The sequence below is a fragment of the Corvus cornix genome, chromosome 2 (assembly GCF_000738735.6).
Source record: "Corvus cornix cornix isolate S_Up_H32 chromosome 2, ASM73873v5, whole genome shotgun sequence".
In the NCBI taxonomy this organism is placed as follows: domain Eukaryota; kingdom Metazoa; phylum Chordata; class Aves; order Passeriformes; family Corvidae; genus Corvus; species Corvus cornix.
The window spans coordinates 15,904,952-15,927,972 of record NC_046333.1 but is presented as its reverse complement, the minus strand read 5'-3'; the positions used below and the strand labels follow the sequence as shown (position 1 = coordinate 15,927,972).

The following is a 23,021-nucleotide window of genomic DNA, read 5'->3' as shown; positions in this document are numbered from 1 at the left end:
GCTGCAACAGAAGCTGGAGTGCATAAACATTGCCAGCTGGTACTAACGTGGAAGATACAACTTAAGAGTACCTAGTAAATCAAACTACAGCATCCACCTCCTGCATTCCAGGGAAGCTTTGGCTCCCATCCCGATCCGAACTGTGCTGCCCAAGCCCATCTCTTTTAAATGAGAGTTTTGAATCTGTAAAGATTTTTAGCCACCCATTCCCAGAGGAGTGTTCTGCTAAATTGTGGACATCATAATGAAACATAGAATATTCAAAAACTGAGTAATGTTTGCTAACATAAAACAGATCTAACAAAAACAGAACTTCTGAAGCATATTTTTCTTAAATGTAAACAGAAACAGTAAGACAAATACAGTACAAAAGGAATTTAAATTTAATATGCTCTTCAAGTTCTGATAAATGTAGTAGAGAATCACAGGTGAGAAAAAACATCCAAAAATAATGTGAGAGAACTACTTCATAAAGTTTCAGACCAGTAATTTACATCAGACAAAACTGCTAATCAATAAAGTATATATTCATAGCACTTCATAATTTTTACTTAAATTTCTTGTAACAATAGATACCACAGAATTTCCCCCAAAACAGTGGTTAAATATAAAGGTAATTTTTAAACATCTGTAACAGAGTGTCCTAGAGGAAGATGCCTACAATTTTAAAAAATTATCTTTTTTTAATCTTTTTTAACATCTCGACTTCAGGAGAATGAAATGTATCTTTCCTTAACAACATATTTTCATCTACTTTGAAAATATGTCCTAGAGTATAAAATAATGTAACAATTTCTCAAGCAGTTTCCTAGAGAAATCAGTTTATCTCCACATATAAAACTCTAAATTATTTTTTTTTAAATCTGTAAAATATGATTACAAAACTACACAGAATATTCTGCAGCTCAAAAAAACTAACAGCTGTCCTTCTATGAAAGTTGTGGCCTTTTCACATAGATTAGACTTTGATTTTTACTTTGCCTTGCATGATAAAAAATTTACAACAGGTATTTTAAAAGAAAACTTGTCTTTTTATTATTTTACATAAGTGTAAGAAGTATACTGCTAACCTGAAAAGTGATGTCTCTTTTTCTGAGGACTGCTTCTCCTACACTGAAACTGCATTGACACATTAACAGAGTCATCAGTAATTCCCTTACCTTACATGTATAAGGGTTGGCATATGACATTTAATATGGACCAGGTTTTTAAAAAATAAACAGCTTTTAATTTTCATATACTGAAAAAAAATACAACTGTATATATTAAAATATATATATATGCACGTTATTTTTTAAGCTTCAAAAACTAACACACCACTTCAAGGGTTTTTAATGTAAAACCACAATCAAATATTTTTCATATGTGCTGAAGCATCCGTTCTACAAAATAAGAAATATTACTGATGGTTTCACCAATTATTATTCATTTCTTGAAGTTATCATTACAGTAAGTCTTGCAGTAGTTACAGCATAGATTCTAACATGCATGGAAATAGTTACCTCTCCATTAAGTTGACATAAAATCTGCATCATGTTGCTATACCATTTGAAATCTGATATGTTGGAAGCAAAATAGACTCTATTGGCAGATCAACAGTCAATTTTAAGGCTTGAAATTAAACACAGACTTAGTTAAAAATGTGTCTCTTTTCCTATATATTGGTATAACATATATATCCACAATTTAAATGAAAATAAACCAGTATCATTGTAACAGTACCAGTAGAACATCTGTGCCCTGTATGTGTAATGTCTCTGCTACAACACTCACAACTGAGAACAGTTCGGAACTGAGAATTAAAGAACTACTGACAAGATGAAAAAAGAATGAAAAGAAAAGAAAAACACAAGCAAATACAGACACAAACCAAAATACAATTACCAAGGAACACACAAGTTCAAACCATCATTTTGTTTGGTACTTCTGTAATAATCAAGAGGAAAAACTCTGTTAGTCAATGGCAAGCTTTCAACAAATGGAACCAAGAAAGCAGAAACACTAAGGGGTCTTTTTTCTGCATTAACCTTTAATATATTCTGCTAAAGGTTACTTAATGCCACTGATGGCATAGTGAACACTCTGACTATGCTAAGGACATAACTAGTCAGTTAGTACTTAGACAACTTAGATGTTTTCATACTAGATGAGCTCAATGGACTCTGCTCTATGGTACTGAGAGAATTGGCTGATGCCATGATTAGTTTGCAGAACTGTAGAAAGAAATCTGTTGTTATCAACAGAACACAACACTGATATTACCTATCAATATCACAGTGTTGCTAAACAAAAAAGCAAACTTTACAGAGAGACTTATAACCAGATCTGTAACCTGTAAGAGACAAGAAATCCTCCTTTGGTTTGGCACCAAATTTACGTATTACGTTCATTCTAGGTATTACACTTCAAAAAAGATACTGAGAAAGTTGATGAAGTCCAGAGGACACCAAAATATCTCAGAATTATGATCTCCACCAAAAAATGGAAGGAACTGGAGCTGTTTACTCTGGAGAATAAGAAGGTGGTTTAAAGAACACCTTCAATGCCAATCACCTGTTCTCCAGGTCCAGACAAGAAATAATGGCGTTTAATGGCATCAGGGTTGATCTATTCTAGGTAATAAAAAAGACTCAACAAAACCAGCTTTATTGGTAAGAACATTTGAATTCTTGAATATATTGCCTACAGCAGTCATAAAATCTCCATGACAGGAAAGAAAAGGTAGAGAAACATTTGTCCAGAAGACACACATTGATGCTGTTTCGCAAGCAGATGGAGTCAATGACTTCCTACATTCTGCTCTAGTCCTACTTTCTGGTTGTTTTTTTTTTTTTGTGAACTTTTACTACCATGAAATTTTGGAAATAATAAATGGTTTTGATATTTACTTCTTTTTTAAAAAAAATAGTAGACCCATAATAGATAATACAAGCATAGATACAGATAATAGATAATAAAATATACAAGCTTAAGTTCCAATAGCACATGTCCCATCCCAATTTAACCATTCCTAGTCAATACAAAGCTTTAATTTTTGAACTGATGATGTCAGTTTAGCAGGCTAGGAAAGAAAGATACAAAATTTCCTCTAGAGTCATCTCTTTCAGCTGAAACCTAAAGGCATTATAGGAGTACAAGTACAAGTACAAGTACAAGTACAAGTAATAGAAGTATGAACAGGATTATAAAGAAGATTATTCCAAATTTGTAGCCCAAGTTGTAGCAACAGGAATTCTATGCATAGAAATACATAAACATTACAACAAAGTTACGGTTTCCCAAGACAAAGCAAAATTAAGTACAATGAAAATTATACAGCTTTTGGCTCACAAATATCTCTATAAATATGGCACCAATTTCATTTGGTTTACGATTTAGAGTGAACATGACTGAATGCTACCAGAAAATGAAATATTGTTTTACTCTGCATAGCAATGTCAAAGACTTTTTTTTTTTCTGTTTAGAGCAATGGCTGAAATATATTTTGCCAGAGTAAAAGTGTATTTTCTCTACTGTATTAAGTAAATCCTGGAGAGATAGTTAAATGTGCATGTCTATGGTAACAAGCCTATGGCTGAATAACAGGAAAGAAAATTGCTGTTTGTGGGCAGTTTTTTCATTCTTCTGTATAATACCACTGTTTTGATTATGAGTATATATAATCTGAATGGAAATTACAATATACTTGACAAAATGAAGACCAAATATACCAAGTCAATATATTTTTTAAAAATACTGAACAAACAAAATAGCATAATGTGATAGCCTCAAAAAAGTAGGTATATTATTGTTATATCAGACTTCTTAAATTAGAATTCATTAAGGGAACAAAAAAAAACTCCTAGAAAAAAGAGCATTGTTTAAGTGGAATCCCAGTCCAAAGTAATATTGTAATTTTTATAAAACAAGAAATCCAAAACAAATAGTAGAGTATGAAACAGAATTCTTACTTTAAAGGTTAGTGACTTTTTTATTTTCTGTTGAACTTGACTCTCTTAAATCACAGACCCTTTTGTAATTTTCTGCTAGAAAATACTTCCACATCTAAATAAATTTTGATACAGCTTAATGAAAGACTGAGTATTGCAATATAAAATACATAATATGCTTCAGCAAGGCAAGTTTTCTATGCTAGTGAATCTCTAAACACTCTGAGTTTTGTTATGGTTTAAATACTAGTTCCAATTTTTCATCTTAGTTTATAAAACATACAAGCTGCAACTTGTTAAGACATGAGTTATGGACAAGTATAACTGAGTTATGGAATAATTCCCTGACCCACTTCCTGAATCTTCTGGCGTTCTTTAGCTCCAGCCTGGCAGTATGTAAACCATACAGATTAATATAAGTAAAGCCAGTGGAAAATCACAGGCATCACAAAGTTTCAAAACATTCACACTGGACTACAACAATGCACAGAAGCTGCACAGTTTTAGCTGCAGATTAATACCTTGACCTTGATCCTACACAGTGGCAGAAGTGACACATATATCATGACCCAGATACAGTTTAAATTGCCATATTTTATGAAATTGAAAATAAATGAGTTTTCAAAAGAAAGAATGTCTATTATTTTCTGCGTGAACCAGGAGGTTTTGTTAGGCAAGCATTGATTCCCTCTTGAAAACTCTTCCAAGACATGTATCCATTCTGTAAGCTTTCCTTTTCTGATTCATAGAAATTGGATTCTGCTATAGAGGAGGTAAGAGTCTAACAGTTCATGTACAAACATATGAACTTTTACTTCACTGGACTAGGAATAATAGAATACTTTTCCTAGTAACTTCTCAAACCTCAGACTTGGAGAGAAGTGAAATGGTGACCCCAAAACCACAGAAAACCTGGCCAAGATAATATATAATATCTTAACAGTGCAAGTTTATCTTCTAGTCCATTGCGAAATTTTCGTTTTAGGGGTGCATTTCTTCCCCAGATGCATCTGGACAATTTTGTAAGGACACTTCATGTGAGGAAAATAAAGCATATATGTGTTTTAAAAGAACATGTAGAAATTAGAAGGAAATAGGATTGAATGAGAAAGAGAAAAAGGTCTAGAATAAATTCAAAAAAGAAAAAAACCCTATACAAACAGCACTACTGTCAACAGTAATTTAACATTGTAAACTCTGACTGCAGGCTTGGAGATGAGACATATGCTGTCCGTAACACAGGTGTGCTACTGACCTTGTGTGACAGTGTCAGACCTGCCTGAGCATTTCTGATTTTGCCTAGTACTTGGCTCACAAAGAGGATAAAAGCCTTAATGTTATTACAGCCATTTTAATTTTATGTATCCAACTAATTTAGGAAACCAGTGGATGTGAATCTGAGAAGAAAAGTTAATGAGGTTGAACCAGGAAGGACCTTTGCCTCTGCAGACTACTTGAGAGATTGCACACTGTTGAAGCTTTATAAGCACTGAACAGACAGAAGAGACAGTCTCATTTGAAACGGGCCAAAAAAAATTTTTGCAAGGAAAACAAAATTATAAAAATAGTTTATGAAAAACTGAGAGATAGGTGCTCTCTGGAGAAATAAAACAAACTTAGAAACGGGGCTTAGTGAGAGCATAGGAAAAACAAATATGGGTGAAGACATGGCTGAAGCACAGGCACGCTTCTGAGATAACTGTGTGTATAGTGAGCTGTGATTAAATTGAGCCTAGAATAATGCGGAACACTTAAAAACAATGCAGAATGTTGTTCTCACTACTTAAAACTCTTGCTACCTTTCGGACACAATCCCATTCTAATTATTTAGGAAACATAACAATTTGATTATCTACTTCATGAATATAAAACCTGAAGTCAGACTGAGACAACAGTGGTAATTTACTACTATTTTAGAGGTACTACAGTTATGGTGTCAAAACCATAGCTCATTAATTTCATTACCTGCTGTCATCATAGAATACAACCCTGCAGAAAGAGGAGAATCAAACTTAAGTTATTTTACATTCTTTTCCTCCATCCTTTATTTTTCATCTACAATCTCTTCTTTCCCCTTTTTTACTGAATTCTGTTTACTTTTTTTCTTCATTTATAGATTGTCTTTCATCTCATCAGGTATGAAACTCTAAGGAATGTGTGACCCTGTGAACATTAATTAAACTTCCACTACACAGAAATTCATCAGAGTTGGTGTTGGTGTTAATGGTCAAAATTCAACTGGTTATTATGAATTTTATATGTCTCTTGGGATGAAGAATGATTGTATGGTATTTGAGGAGAGACCTATTCCAGTGCTTCAGAGTTGCCAATTATAATAATAAATTGAGAGTTCGCCATTTGCCAGTATTTCCTACCTAGTAAAGTTATCACAAAAATATTTCTTTTTTGTGATCAGCACTATCTAGGTTTTTAGAAAATACATATCTTACCTACAAAACGCATTTTTCACATATTTTTATTTCCTTTTTTTTTCAGTAATCACATCCTTTACCAAATTTTAAAATAAAATCTTGGCTAGTACTGGAAGATGGGAGCAAGAGACATTCATGAGCACTAGAGAAGGGAGTGACAGGAAGGCTGATAGGTTTGCTAAGGCTGAAGGGTGAGCCAAACACGTGCCAGGAAACACTAGCAGGTGGCACACGATTATGTCACATACATTTGGTATTTGCTGAAAAGTAACAGCCTTAGCCAAACTAAAGAAAAATTTATTTTTCATCTTGATTTTTCTGTCCAGTTGAATAACCTCCTCCAGATTACCCCACCATATACTTTCATGAGGGAAAAGATTTGTTGTTAGACATTCTACTAATAAGGTGAGTTGGTCAAAGTTGATCACTCCTGAAAAAAGGCATTATACAGAGACAAAGTTATTACATGTACAAAAATATTTTGCATGCATTTACATATGCTTATTATGTATTTACCAGCTAAAATATAATCTTGTGCAAGTCTTGCCAATAAGATATTATAAAGAAAAAACAGTTAGCTCTTATCCACAGATTGTAGAAAAAACTGACGTGCAATATATGTCCTACAGAGATTAGGGACTTTTACTCCTCCTCTTAGATTCTAACATTTGCATCTATCATACATACAGGGCCAGATTTCAGGACTACAGGAACATCCATAAACAACAGAGATTTTAAGACTTCTGTGAGACTGAAAAAACTTTAAAAGTAGCATTACAATGTGCAAAATAAGCAACCAAATGTCTGGTACTTCAGTAGGTAAACTGTAACACTAACATTATTTTTCCTTGTCTTACAAAATTTGTAATTACTTTTTGTGTAATTTACTTTAAACAATTAGTACTTGAAGACTAATTACTTCTACTTATTCCTTTGGGTGGGATGTTCATGTCTTTTTCTGAGGTCCTGCACATTAGAATAAAATAGAATTACTTTTCTGCTAATCCCAAAATACAATCAATTTCTTAATACATGGCTCATGAAGCTGATTTAAATTTTTATAATGAGCAGTAGTGTAATCCTAATAATATGGAATGTTTCCAATTCTATTACAACTTAAGAAAGCTATACTTTTCCATGATGCAGTTTAAAAATACCGTCTGTCCTCTATTGCACGTAAATTTTGAGAAAAATCTACAAGCCACATCAGTGTCTTCACAAGTGCTGTAAATTTATCACTGGCTCTTATAAAAGAGTTGCTGTACACATCAGCTGCTAAACCACACAATTTTCATTTGCACGTGGGCACCTGGGAGCTGCTGTCCAAGGCCACACCCAGGAACATCCCTCCTGGCACCTGTGCAGTGCCATCGCCTTTCTCCAGCTCCTGGGCCTGGCACAGGACACAAACAGCTAGGGAGGGACAGCAGATTTGTCCAGATATGATTCCAAAGTAGAAAAGAAACACAGTGCTGTTCTGGGAATGAGGTCTTTTGCACTGGAGTAATTCCAAACAGATATGAAATTAATGGATATTTTACACAAAGTGTGAGATTTGACTGGTTTCACTAGCACACTCCTGAAATACAGCCAAAAGTAGAATGACTTTCCACGTAAGAAACCGAATGGTCCTGCAGAACTCTCTTCATCCTCATCCTGGCATAGGTGTACACATAAATCACGCCCTTGCAGGGAAACAAAATCAAACAGCACAAGTTCTTAAGGGATTAAAGACTTATTCTGGATATTGGTGTTATTCCTGGCACAGTCACCAGCCCCAATTCATCTCTCAGCATCTCAGTTTTATCATAAAACTGGCAATAGCCAGTGCTCAACAGTGGGCAGCACAAAGCCCAGCTCTCACCATTTTTTTCTTCTTTTTTTTTTCAGTGAACAGCCCCAGCTCTGCCACAAAGAATATTCTGCATTTCTACCTGATGTTCCCCATTTCTAGTAAAAGGAAAACTGAAAAAGATGACCCCTTCATCCTACTCCTAAAACTATTCCGATGTAAAATGTAGTCCTTCCTCTAGAAATCCAATTCCTCAGAAGCACCAATTTAATAAATAATGTCAAATCTGAAGTAGGCTGGGTGAATCTCACTGTTACAAACATCAACAGAGCTCTTCATTCCAATTTTATCTACTCTGGCCCCAAAGGATGCCTAACACAAGGCCATCACCAAGCTCACTGATCTATTTTTCTGCTCTCTGTTAAATCAATGGGGAAGCATGGCAGGAACACACATGCTCCATCTCCTACTTCACAGCCCTGGGAAGATTGAAGGTAGGACAAGGAGCCAGACCACAGAAGCAGCTGCTTCCCAGCGGAACAATTCCAACCTGATACTCTTTCCCAGAAAGGAAGGGGAGTGGAGAAGGGCAAAAAGTCAGAAGGGAATTTCCCCAGCGCTGGATTTTCTCTCCATGAAGAGGAATACAAGTACAGAGCCTACAGGCACAACTCACAGCATCTTGCAAGTTTGCTTTATACAAAGAGCAACCATCTTTTTAACATTTAATGACAATCTAACATCATAAAAAAAGTAGGTATCTTTCAGGTTTTATGGGAGTTTTTTGTTTGCAAATTGATTTATAGAGTCTTGCTGAATTGTGATTCACTTTAGCAGACATTTGAAAAATGACTGCATCTACAAATTATAGTATTTTCTTGGTATCTCAAACATCTATTATTTAAGGCATTTTATTAATTTTTTCAGATGGGCAAACAACACAAGCCCTTTGAAATTTGTGCTTCTATATAAATATGCTTGTAGATGCTTAAATAACACAGTCATAAATCTATTTTCTCTTATGTTGCATGTGTCATGAACAGTTGCCTACATGAACAACAAGAATGCCAAAAAATCTCCCAAGTCTGGCCAGAAGTGCAGTATTTATACTTGAATTAAAATGAATTCCATGTGCAAGCTAAAGTAGCACTCCATCAATAAAACATTTCAACCACTGTCTGTGGTACGGCACTGAAGCATCTCTTTTCAGCTTTATCTGACACTAGGGAGTTCTTGCTTTATGTAGCTAAGACTGAACACAGAACTATTTTAAGTATATCTTCAAATACTTAGTTTAATTTATATCTAACTTAAAAAACTATTGGAAGACTCAGGTGTGCGTGAATACATAAAGAAGTATATATTTGAATTTTCACAACAATACCTTTTCATATTATGGAATTTTATATTATAAACTTCTTAATGGGTACTCACTATCTGATCAAAAATGCTGCCCTGTCATTTCCTAGTTCTAAACCATGATGTAATTTTGCTAGTTGACAGCTGGAACAAAATATACTCATTTCTAAAAGAGAGGTGCATGAAAAATATGCTTTCCTATTTGTCATTCTCACTCTCAGAATGGTTTTATGCAAATACAGATATGAATTTCAATACTGATTTAAGTTCAATACTAAAATATAAACATGATTATATGAAGATTCTAGAGAGGAAAGGGAGTTTGAGACTTAAGTAACCAGGAGACAAGAGCCTTGTCAGTAGAGGGCCAATGAAAAGATTAGTGGGAATTCATCAACAGTAATGAATTTCAAGTATCCTCTCCAGAAGGACCTTGAGTCTTTACTAAAAAGTAACATGGTTGTTTTTCTGAGCTCTCAGAAAAGTACAAAGAGTTGCTTCATAGACAGAAGCAAGCTGAAAGGTTATTAGCAAACTGAAAAGTTTGAAAACAACCTCTTGAACTGTAATTACATGCAAGTTGGGAGAATTCTGTAATGCAAAATGTATACATGCTGTGTTCAGCATTAGGAATAGCTGAGCAAGTTAACATGCTCGAAGTTACATTTGCAAAGGGTTATTTTACCATAGCCAAGATGACAAAAATAAAGAGGTCCGACCTAGAAAAGATAAATGTAGACAGGTTTGCATTATCCATGCTTGTCTGCGTCTCTTTGCCAGGTCCACTAGAAGGCCCCACAGACACGAACTGAGAACAAGCAGTGTGAGTACTCAATACATTTTGAAATACTGAGTTACTCTTCTACAATAGTTAAATGGACTGTGAGGAGCCAAAACTTTGCTTACTCCTCACAAGTATTTAATTGTAGAATCATAGAATCATAAAGGTTGGAAAAGATCTTCAGGATTATCGAGTCCAACCTTTGAGGCCCACCACGTCAACTAAACCACAGTACCAAGTGCCACATCCAGTCATTTCTTGAATACTTCCAAGGATGGTGACTCCACCACTTCTCTGGGCAGCCCGTTCCAAAGCTTAACAACCCCTTCAGCGAAAAATTCTTCCTGATGTCCAGCCTGAACCTCCCCTGGCACAGCTTGAGGCCAGGTCTTCGTGTCCGGTCTCTGGCTGCCTGGGAGAAAACGCTGACCCCCACCTGGCTGCACCCTCCTTTCAGGCAGTTGAAGGGAGAGGTAAGATCGCCCCTGAGCCTCCTCTTCTCCAGACTCAACAAGCCCAGCTCCCTCAGCTGCTCCTCGTATGACTTACTCTTTCTGCTGTACCAAAAGCCAGCACCATCATTTTATCAGTTGGATGTGTATACTCTGTAGTTGTACTCAAAAAAATAAATAAGCCAGGGCTTTTATTAGCAACTTAACAGAACATAAATTCCAGTACAAACTTGTAAAGGAACTTCTCCTGAGGGAAAAAAATAATTCGAGTTTTCCAGAACAGTAAAGGGATGTTGGGTTTTTGATCTGTTTCAGACATATTCAGGATTCTAACTATCTATATTTACAGGTTCCAAAAGATTTTCAACAAGTCTCTGTAAAAACCTTTTTTTTGGTTTGTTTTAGAAGATGCCTGTTTATCATACATTTTCTTGTCCACTAAAGCATCTATCCAGACACAAGACCATGTTAGAATTATTTCAGACATGCATTAATTATAGTTGATGAAAGACTTTAGGCAACTATTCAGTTTTAATAAAAACTCTTGAAAGTTATTATCCACATAAAGAAATCTCTTTGAAAGTTTCATACAAAAAGAAAAGCAGAAACCAAATAATTAATAAAGAGATTATGCCATCTTACGTTTTAAATAACACTGAACAGATGGTTTAATCTAAAGGGCTATATAAGCCAAAAATAGCAGATTAAAAAGAAAGTGTGTGATAGGAAAGTCCACTATACTGCAGGACTATACGAAATAATGAATGTGGATAAGGATAAGGAACTGGTCTGGTGTCCTCAAACATAACTGTTTTATTTTTATTTTTTATACAATTTATCAGTGATTACTTACTTTTACATATCTTGCAAGTTTCTGAACTCCCCAGTATTCTGGTGACAAATCGGTGCCTCCTTCCTGACGATGTACAGGCTGTTCATCTTCATCAGTCTCTGAGGAACTTTCACCAACATCTTCAAGGCTGCTTGATGTTTTACTAAAATAAATAAACAGAATCACCAATCTCAAATAGTTATAAACTAATATGGACAAGCACATTTCAAACAGGTATGACAACACTGACTAATAAAAGAACTAGAAAAATACAATTCACATTACCAAATAGTAAGTATAGTGATAATTACTGTAGATAGGGAAAATAAAAATTTAGAACTGAAAGGAAGAAAAATAAGTAACCCATACCATTTTGAAGTCTGTTGAATTTTAACAGTTTTAGATTTGCCACTGGCTGTCTTTTTTGTAGTCAGAGGTACAGTACTACTTTTCCCTTCTTCTTCAGAGTTTTTTTTTGAAGCCTTTACACTACCGGATTTGGGTTTATTTAAAAGAAAAGAACACAGAAATTATTTTTTCCAGAATATTCTTCAGCATATTGTGATTCAGAAAACTCTTGATTGTCCACGCATTAACAGTTTTGCATGGATGAATAGTTCAGTGAATGTCTCTGGTTGCTTTTTGTACTCACATAAACAAACGAATTTACAACCTTCTGGCACAGAATTCAAGTGCTTAACTGTGTGGTGTATGAAGAAGTCTCTTCCTTTGTTCAGGACTGATCTCTCTGCCTCATTTTAATTTGATGTCCTTTATTTTTGTCCTAGAACTGACAGTGACTATGTGTTCCCTATTTACCATCCCCAGACATGATTTTCTGTATCTTTCTTCTTTAGTAATTTTATTTCCAGGCAGTTTTGGTCTACCTAGTTCTTCCACAAATTGAGATGTTCCATAGCTTTGATCAGCTGAATACAATATATATTGCTTTCCTCGTATTCCAAAAATACTTCTAGTCCTAGTTGGCCACAATCTCTGGTGCTCCTTTTGTCCCTAAATTACAATGTCATGAAAGCAAAATGTCTTTTTGAGCCCAGGCTAGTCACTCTATCACAGTCACAAGAAAAAAAGAGAATGTTATTTATGATTACAGTCAATTTCACTACATCAAGACTTTAACAATGACTGTAGAAATAGGTTAGCTCTTGCTCTGGAAAGCCAATTTTTTTTTAACTGATAACCATAGGTCACATCCAAAACCTCTTTAAAATGTTTCTTGCAACTTGTTAAATTGGCAGACTTGAGAAAGATACTATTTTTTTTGTAGGATGACATTGAAAGGCTTTTCTGCAGATATTCTTCTTCCTCCACTAACACAAAATCAGGAAACATGAAATCATAACAGAGTTCTGATTTCAGAAGAAAAATCCAACAATATCCAATATATGTATACTCTATTTTGGGTGTTCAAACTTTGAGATAATCTCATTAGTGAATATCACGGCTAAGCAGAGCTAGAGAAGTGGCTCATACAATAAGAAATCATTATAAAGTGGTAGTAATAAGTAAGATTCATTCTGATTTTCCATCCTGGACCTCTTTTATCTCCCTCAGAAACTGTGGTTTAGATTAGGTTTTCTACTCTGTCTTGCCTTAAAAGGCATTTTACACCAAAAATACGATGATATCACAGCCCTGGAGGACCAGTACTGCAGATGATTGCAAGTTTTCCTCCCTGCCTTGCTGTGGAAATGACCTAATGACATCAAAGTTGTTGCATGACAGAAAAAACTGAGAACTCTCTTTGGTGGTCCAAACTCTCTCTTTAGAAATTAACATGTAGTCAGCTTTGTTTTACTCCTCCTAACTTAAGACAATAATGGAAACCTACAACATGCAGCCCAATCATTACCACAGTTTAGAGAGATCTTTAAGAAAATTCCATTTTAAAGATAACTACTTATCTTTGGGAAGCAGAAAGCCCACTGCTCTTCCACTTCATACATGGTTTTAACCTCTGGCCAGTGGATCCTCCCCCTGCTGAAGAACTTTTCCCTTTCTCACATAAAGTCTTTTCTGCAGAATCATGAAGGCTCTGTGATTGGCCAGAAACCCCAGCACCTTCCACATGCTGATAATTCTTCTCCTGTGCTGGTTCTTTGAAAAAACTATATTCCTAATAAAAGGAGACATGGTTTGTCACTCATTGCTATATGAATAATGAGCACTAAAACAGTAAGTTATAAGAACAATTCTAGGATGCCGTGCTTAAAAATTGTATGCATTAAATGTAGAATTAGATGCTAAGCACAAAATTATATTGTCTTTAAAAGAACAAAACATTAATTTGGAAAGCTGCAGTTATCATGTGTAAATTGAAGTCTTTTAAGTAAATCAAGTTGATAAATTTGGAACATCCTTGAATATTTGGTGGTTTTGATTTCTAGTATGTCAAAAATCTGTGACACAAGCATTTTTACAGAACCTAGGTCCAAATGAGTTTTAAGATTTAGAATTGCGAAGTCAGCCATTCTGCTTTCAATGGATCATTTACATAAAAACTATTTCCCTGCATAAAGGACTTACAAAAAATTCCCACAAAAAAGTAATGAACATAAAACTGAAAATAGGCTATCATAAACTGCTAGATTTCAGTTCCAAGTAATTTAATTTGATATAGTTTAGAACTAATATAAACACATTCCTTTTTTTTTTTCATCTTCTGCGTCTCAGGAGAAAACATTGTTGAACAAGTCACATACAAGAATGGAGCTGAGTGGCACCTACCAATCCTTCAGCTGTCAGTGTCTAGTACCATGGCTGATCAATAATATACAGAACAGAAAAGACTCTTGTCAACTCTTATTCTCCATTGGAACACATTCAATTTTTACAGGAAAGTCAACATATGATCGTTACTTATTATTATTATTGTTATTGCAGCTGTCAGTATCAGATAGGTGAAGACATTCCTTTATGTGACTGATTCAGGGCAGTTTTAAGGAGACTGTCACAGTAGGGTCTGTTTTCTTGTCCCTGATGAGAATCGGCTGTTGACGCCTTGCCAACTCAAGTGTCTAATTCCAAACTAACTCATGCTAATTCTTTCATTCTGAAAATGTACTCTAGACAAGACAATTTAGCACATGATAAACTAGACAAACCACAGGGGAATAAGTGCTGTAGTTTGATCAGTTAAGCATACTTTTAAAAGTATGTTTGCGACAGCACTATATGCCAACACAGCAATTCTGAATGTTAGCTTAAACAAGGCCAGGCAGATATAAAAGTTAATTGGTATTGCAATATATGTGTATGTAATGAGCTTTCTGAAGCTCTCTTCTCTTCAGAAAATAAATCAAAACTAGTTCCACTCATATTTCACTTCATTTAGGGAAACTTGAAATTACAGTTTTTCTCTGCATTTTCATAGTTCTAGAGCAGAGAAGATTTTCCCTCAGGTACAAATATGCTGCAGCTCTATGGTATCAACTTGTTCAAATTCTAGATTTAGAAAGCAAAATATACTAAACTAGCTCTTCAGCAAGGCAAGATGATATGAAATTCCTAAACCATTAAAAAGGTATAATGTATACTCTTCTGCATTAACTTGTTTACACAGCCAGGGAATACTCAGTATGTGATTTACATGAAAATTGAAGAAAAACAGGATAAATTCTATTTATTTGCTCTTATTTAATAAGTGCACACATTTCTTAAATAGTTACAACATATAAGGACAGAAAACTAGTAAATAAAGGTATGTTATCTCTATCACCAATAGTAACATTAATCTATATTAACATTTAGGATTAGAACAGAAAAACCAGTAAAATATTACCATATTTTACCTTCTATGAGCATCAAATGAAGCCAAATCACTGCAAATACATTAAGCCAATGTCTAAAAACATTCATATGTTGTCCTATTTATAAAGTGTAAACCAATATCTAGGTATAACATTAAAAAAATACTTGCTTATGAGATAAATGAAAAAATTTGGAACTTAATACCCTTTCAAACAGAACAACTCACAAATTCTTTTTCCATTAATTCCATCCCATTCCATTACTGTTAATATAAGCTACTGTATTTATGTGCACAACTTGGAATGCTCTGTTCCTTCAAAACGATCAAATGTCTGTTTCTCAAAAAAATAAGTATCAGCCCTACATCCCAGAAAATCAGAACTAGAGAATAATTAATTCCCCATTAATTACTTCCTTCTTTCAATAATTAAAATTGGATTAAAATAATCACAATGAAACTCCTGACAGGTTTTGGCCTGTGATGAATTTTACCACCAAGTTAATCTGTTAAAACCACACTAGAAATCTGAAAAAAAAAATAGTTTTATCAGGAACAATGAAACAACTAAAATTGTAGTGGTAATGTGTGATTCTAGCTAGTATAGAGTTCTAAATAAAAGCCAAAACACTTGCATTTTACAGTGTCTGAAGCAAGACAAAGTATGTAAGCTGGATACTTAACTCTCAGAGCTCTGATATTTAAATCAGGCAGCTCTCATAAAAAAAGTTGGGCAATTATTTATGTTTGGGTTACAAAAAATGAAAATAAAACTTTAAGTGGTTTTGATCACAGAAAAATATTGTCATAAAAAGCTGACCTTTTCCATACAGATATCATATTTTCCTGCTTTAACATTTCCACTGCTCCATAAAGAACAATACCAGAAGACAGGCAAAACATTTCATGCAAAATTAGAAGCTGACCTCACATGCTGGATCAAACCCCACCATAAAGTATGATAGAACAATACATGAAATGGTGTATTATTTGCTATTTACAAAATAAACTTATTTATTAGAAACTGAAACAAATAATAATTTTAAAAAGCACTGCAGTCTTTAAAATTCTTCATTTAATCTTAGATTTATCTTTGATAAAGAACATAAACGTTCAGCCAGGTTTACAAGGTAACTCTTACCAATGTATATTTGCACAAAGAAGTACACTCAGTACCAATAAATACATACCTGTTTAGCCATATTTTCTACAAATCTAGGTGATTTCTCCCTTAAAAATGTGACTATGTCTTTATAAAGATCACTTTTTCTTTCATAGTCAATATCTTTACCCTTTAGCTGACCCTTAAAAAGAGAATACATTTAAAATTGTTAATAGTTATGCCTTACACAGATAATTTAATCTGCATCATAAAATAGTGCAAAAGAGCACCAAGGTCATACTGTAATGGATTAGATAAAGAAGTCTCATGCTCAGCAGAGTTGACCAAACTTCAAAAATGCTTCATAAAGAGACGTGGATCATCTCCATGGACCCCAATGGACAAATGATCAAGATCTTACACAGAATTTTGCAGGCAATAACCATCAGTTAATTGTACACTGTGTAGTTCCACTGAAAAGAATTTATGGCTTATGGCAAACAATCAAGTAAATATGAGTTTCCTGTGCAGTATGGCAGATGTCTAAAAGGCACAGAAAATAACGTGACTTGACGGCCTGAGCTTTATGAGCTTCATCTATTAAAAATGGGCCAAGTCAAAACTTCCCTGGATTTTTCAACTCTTAGGAAATCTATCTGTGGAGTTATGCCTGACAGACATCAATCTCTCTTCAAAATTAATGTAAGAGCTCTGGTCACCACTTAACACACGTAAGGGACTAAATAAAACACATCTTTAGGTTTTAGGAAAAAGGTAGCCAAAAGGAAAAGAAGGAGAAAAGAGAGAAGCAATTTCTAAAAAAACTTCTGCTGAAAGAAGGAGGAACGGCTTATCATTTATAAAAAGACCAAAGCAAGCTCTACTAGCCTCACATAATAATATCACACCTCAGATCAAGAGCAATGAGGCACCAGAGAGGCATCAAGTCCCACAGTACCTTTAAATAGGAATAGTGTGAAGAACTTTTATTTAGAGACTAATCAAACACTGCTAGCAAAGAGTGCAGAATACATTCAGAGTACAAAACTTATAGAAAAAGCACTTAGAACATATGGGCAAACTAGCATACATTTATTACTGTGGCTTTCCCTCCTGTACCAAAACACTAGCTCTGCAGGTCTTACAGCCCAATACAACCACCCTAACATGACTGAGTTTTGATTTTAGCACATAAAAATATTCATTACTCAATGGCATCCTTTATTATTACTTACTCCATTTAAAAACACTCCTGCTGTGCTGCAAGTGATATACAAAGGATCAGTGTCATGTGGTTTGATGACTAAATAACAAATTTCTCCATGCACTTGTCTCCAGGGAGGAGCTCGGCATCCATTAGAGAACATGTAATCTGTAATCAATTAGCATTAGTGTTTGAATCCAGTTTAAAAATATTTTAATAGTTATGCTTGATGATTAATATTACACGTATGCAAATCAAATTCCAAAATCAATACCTTGCTCTTAAGAATTCATATTGTTAAGTATTAATCATCCAAAACTCTGTGACCCATGGCCCAATCCAACCAAGAACTATAACTGTGCTTAGCACTTTTCAGGATCAGGGACTCATATCTCTTCCTCTGCTTCCATTGAAAATATTCATATAATTGAGAGATTATTTCTGTATGTAAAGGCTGAGGAACAACATTGCATATCAGAAAATACTTCTTATTTTACTTTATAACTTCAAGGTAGAAATAAACACCTCAAATGTATTATTGAAATTAATTCAGAAAATTTCACACAGAATTCAAGTACTTAAATAAAGGTCTATGTAAACGTGAGATATGGTCAGATTGGTACCTGATGTATATTCCAGTGATTCCAGTACAGTATCTTCTCCTTGCCCAGAGAAATTCTTGAGAAGATTCACTTCATTATTTACAGCAGCTGGATTTAGTCTTACATCTCTGCAATTAATAGAAAATGGTCCGATATGTATTCATTGAAAAGGATGTACTCAGAGAATATTACACTTTTTTTTCGTTTACACCAAGTCTTAATAGAAGCAACAAAAATATGAAAATGGGTTATCTTCCATCTTCTTAATTTTGTCCATAGGCTAGTGAAATTTTAGTTCCATACCTAATGCAAAGTCCTTGTAACTCTGAAACAGACTTGATGTAATACTTAATACAATTTCATGAAGAAATAAACAGTTCCTCGAAAATATTTAACTGTGACTTTGTTGTTTGCACAAATGACTTCAATTTGCTAACAAAATGCAAAACATATGCAATAAATGCAATAACACCCCCACACTTGTGGGCACACACTTACATACCCACATCTATAGAAAAAACTTCAGAAAAAAATGACTTTTCATTAACTTAGAAAACAGTGAAAATTATTTCAATAAATTTCTTTGTCACACCAAAAACACATGTTGTGGGTTGAAACCAATCTGATTTAAAAAAAAACCCAAAAAAATGTACTGCCTGAGATGCTTAGCTTCTATTTGAAATGCACTTACTGTGAAATCTGTTTCAAAGAACTATTAAGCAGTTGCAAATCCAGCTGATGAAGAAGAAGAACGATTTTCATTTTCAGTTCTGTTTCAAAATCAGATTCTTTTTTCACTTTGTCAAATAAATGCAAGATGGACGTATCTTCTCCTTCAACAGTCCCATATTCAGGGCCAAGAATTTTCACTATAGGATCTCTGTTAGCTGTAAACATGAAACAGAATCATGTTATATGCTACTATGTTTAAAATGCTCAGGTAAGACAAACTCTTTTTATTTCAATTGCTCAATGATTTTGAGGCTATTAATTTTCAATAAAAAGTTTATAATGTGCATAGCTATTCATCAAACATTACTGTATGATGTATTTTTTCATATCCCTCTACTGTAATTTGAAATGTACTTTTAAGAATATGAAAACATTAAGAACAAAAGGATTTTTTTTCCTTAACAAACTAATTCCTTTTCAAAGCAAAGATTGTAAGATTCATTCAACCAAGGGGTGAATATTAAATAGCTCCTTTTATCAACACTCTCTCCTTATCCAAAAATATGGCTGGCTGATTTCCAAAACAGGAAATCAATGGGCTTAACTCACTGAAAACTGATCATTTTGGAAATACAATTTAGTGTTAAAGAACATCTTTAGGTTTTCTAGCAGCATTCCCAATGGCCCCATTACTTCCTCAGCTATGCCAGCTGTTCTTCTGGGTAAACAGTGACATAACTGCATATCAATGTGTTTTACAAAACCATTTTGCTCTGTTCCTGCAAATGAAGTCCCATGCATCTGTGAATGGCTCTGCATGATACACTGTCCATATTATTCTTCCCTAATATTCATGGTTGATCAATGACAGGACCCATAATTAGATGGCTCTGAAACTTGATCCAGTATGAGCATTTATATTTTATTAAGGCAGTTTCCACTACTACTATCAAAGAATACCACTGATTTCTTCTGCCTCTAGGTAGGAGAATGATAAGTAGTTTAGCATATCAAGAGTCTTGTCAGTTTGAAAATCTAGGACTTGAAGATGACACAGTGGAAGTACTTGTACCTCTGTTTTAAAGCCATTGTGAGAAGGAATCTAGAAGTGCTCACAGTGAACCTTGTGCAGGTAAGAATGGCTTTAAGCATATTATTTTTTCTTTGGCTATCTTTAAAGGATGTAGCATTTTAAAGGAGTATTAAACTACATACATAGGAAAATCTGTTATTAGCCTCAAATAAAACATTCCTTTTTTTTTCAAAATTTAAATCTACTGTCTGTTGCAATAGCTGGGATATTACTCAGTATACATGAATTTGTATATGAGATTCAACAGTTTTATTTAACTTTATTCCAAATTTCTGGGTTATTAATTTCTATGTAAATAAAAGAAGAAATAGAAACTCCATTATGTTCTGGATCAGCACTTTTAGCCACCTTCATGAATTAACACCTTCTCATATACTTAAAATGAAGGCATATCTTCCTTCCCGGACATTTCATAAATATGAACTGAAGAAGACATATACTTCTTAAGAAAGAGGAGAGATGAAAAAAAAAAGAAGAAAGAAAACCTTCAAGGCATGCCTGTGCTTCCTTTAACTTTTTTTCCATAGCAACTCGTAGCAAACGGGACAGCTGGTCAAAACTGCGAACTCTGAGAGTTGATGCCGAGAGGATAAGCAATGGTTGGCCATCTTTACCTTTGGCTTCAGACTGAACAGTCGCTTCACTAGAAAAATTAAGTTGTTATCTTTTTAAAATAAGAACTTGAATAGAGAAGAATCTTGAATGTTATTCAAGCATCACATAATAAAGCATGATATACAATTTCTTTAAACTGTATTTCAGAAAACTTCCAAGGTAAACCAATTTATTTACAGCACATCAGCAGATAGATAGGCCCAAAGCAAACTGTGACTCCATGGGAAGCCCACAATAAGCAGGGTCCTGGAAGGACCCATGAACCAATGGAGAAGGGAGACCACGCTGGAGCAGGTTTGCTGGCCGGACTTGGGACCCTGAGGGACACCCACACTGGAGCAGCCTGTTCCTGATGGACTGCACCCCATAGAAGGGACCCATGCTGGAGCAGGCTGTGAAGACCTGCAGGCTTTGCAAAGGACTCACATTGGAGAAGTTCGTAAAGGACTGTCCTGTGGGAGGGACCCCATGATGGAGCAGAAGAGTGTGAGGAGGAAGAAACATCAGAATAAAACTGACCTCAACCCTCATTCCCTGTCCCCTTGTGCCACTCAGGGGTAAGGAAGTAGAGAAAATCAGGAGTGAAGTTGAGCTTGGGAAGAGGTAGGTGTGGGACAAAGGTAGAAAGTCTTAAGATTTGTTTTATTTCTCATTATCCTACTCTGACTTTTGATTGGCAGTAGATTAAATTAATTTCCGTGACTCAAGTCTGGTTTGCTGATGACAGTAACTGGTGAGTGATCTCTCCCTGTCCTTATCTCAGTCCATGGGCCTTTCATTGTACTTTTCTCTCCTGTCCATTACAGGAGGGGGAGCAGCTTACTGGACACCTGGCAACCAGCCAAGGTCAACCCACCAAACAGGAGTAACTCCTAACACCAAGAGAAATTACACAGTTAATCACTGTTACACATGTTGTAAAAAATCTCGGGACTAGACAGGGCAAGTTATATAGATCACTGGCTAAACAAGTCTGCATCACAAACCAGACAAAATTGTCTCAAACTCTCAAAAAGCAAGTTTTTACACTCTACTAATATTAGCTCAAAATTTTCAATATCTATCAAAAAAACCTCCACCTGTTTCAGCCTCCCAAATACAATAAGGTTTTGTTTATGCTAAATGAGGACAATATTTCATCATAGTTCACCATCTGCATTTGAAAACACACCGCAGTTCAGACTTACTTGACCTCATAACCCTCTCCAAACACTGAAGAGTCCAACTGCGTTTTCCACTCAAGAGGCTCTCTGAAGACAAACGCTGCTTCCTGAGGATGCTTAGTGCTGAAGTCCTCTGCAAACTTAATAATTTGATTTAAAAGGGATTCGTTCAAAGGGGTGATTTCAAGTGTGCCAGTTCCAGAGCCAGCAGCAGTCCACTGAGCTGCTCTCGCCAATGCCACTCCCATGGTCTTGGTCAGTGTCACCGGAGCCCACCGTGGCAACGAGACCCTGTCACAGAACGACCAAACCCAGCTCTCAAATGGTTAAATATGCTGTGGCTGCTATGATTTGAAATAAACCTATCTAGGAACGACTGGGTTCTTTTAACTCATTTAAATCCCTGAAGAGGGGAAGGGGGACTTGATGAAGCCAACTCGCAAATTTTAAAGAAATGGGGAAATCAAGTGCAAACACTGATTATTTTTTCTTAATTGCTGGTGTTACTAGAAATCCTGCAGCCGGCAGCAGAAGGCCTCTGTTGAAGCTGCAGCAAAAGAATCCTACTGTTAAAGCCCCGTGTGCAGGCGGACAGACACGGCCCCATGACCCCCGGCACTGCCGCTGAATGGCGGAAAGAGGGGCTCAGCCCCGCCCGGCCAGCCCAGGGGAGGCCGAGGGCCGCCCAAGTGAGGCCGGCTCGGGGCGGCCTCGGCCATGTGGGGAGCACGGACCAGGGTCTGGGGTGGGAGCGGGAGGGAGCCGGGAGCCGGGAGCCGAGGGCCCGGAGCAGGGACACAGGGAGCCCGGGGGGTCGCATGCAGCCCGCCCCACGTTCGGCCCTCACCTCGCCCCGGGCCCGCCGCGCCGCGCCCCCGCCATGGCCGGCGGCGTTGCCGTGGGGACGGGCCGGCGTTACCGGGACAGCGGGGACAGCCGGGACAGCCGCGGCCCCGGCCGGCATTCCTCGTCGGAAGGGAAGGGAGCGGCACTGGAAGTCGTAAGGCGGGCTGTGTGCTTTTTGTGTGGAGTTAAATAATGTAGTAACTAGAGTTACCTTGCACCGGAGGTTGAAGGAAGACCACCGAAAGTTTTTTAGCTTGACTTCTATCCAGTACAGCTTAAACCTTTCCCTGACTGTCAGTGGTTACAGGAAAACAGCTTTAATTAATAAAGGTTAAGATTGACCACTTTTAGTTCTTGAGGCAGCGTGACAGATCGTGC

At 35.9% G+C, this 23,021-nt stretch overlaps 1 protein-coding gene across 3 annotated transcripts in view; it reads right to left on the bottom strand.

Moving 5' to 3' along the window:
* The window catches only part of ODAD2 (outer dynein arm docking complex subunit 2), a 74,999-nt gene extending 52,319 nt beyond the window's left edge, over nucleotides 1–22,680 (bottom strand). For 2 of the 3 annotated variants that reach the window (XM_039549936.1, XM_039549937.1), the window contains exons 1-10: nucleotides 22,645–22,680; nucleotides 21,822–22,088; nucleotides 20,505–20,662; nucleotides 18,946–19,141; nucleotides 18,276–18,382; nucleotides 17,684–17,820; nucleotides 16,537–16,650; nucleotides 13,503–13,714; nucleotides 11,947–12,081; nucleotides 11,599–11,740 (exon numbers count right to left, since the gene is read on the bottom strand). In XM_039549936.1, coding sequence (XP_039405870.1) covers nucleotides 11,599–11,740; nucleotides 11,947–12,081; nucleotides 13,503–13,714; nucleotides 16,537–16,650; nucleotides 17,684–17,820; nucleotides 18,276–18,382; nucleotides 18,946–19,141; nucleotides 20,505–20,662; nucleotides 21,822–22,088; nucleotides 22,645–22,679 — 1,503 coding nt within the window. In that variant the 5' untranslated portion in view covers nucleotide 22,680. The remainder of the gene's footprint in view (nucleotides 1–11,598; nucleotides 11,741–11,946; nucleotides 12,082–13,502; nucleotides 13,715–16,536; nucleotides 16,651–17,683; nucleotides 17,821–18,275; nucleotides 18,383–18,945; nucleotides 19,142–20,504; nucleotides 20,663–21,821; nucleotides 22,089–22,644) is intronic. The other variant, XM_039549938.1, reaches the window with a different exon arrangement.
* Between the last annotated feature and the right edge of the window lie 341 nt (nucleotides 22,681–23,021).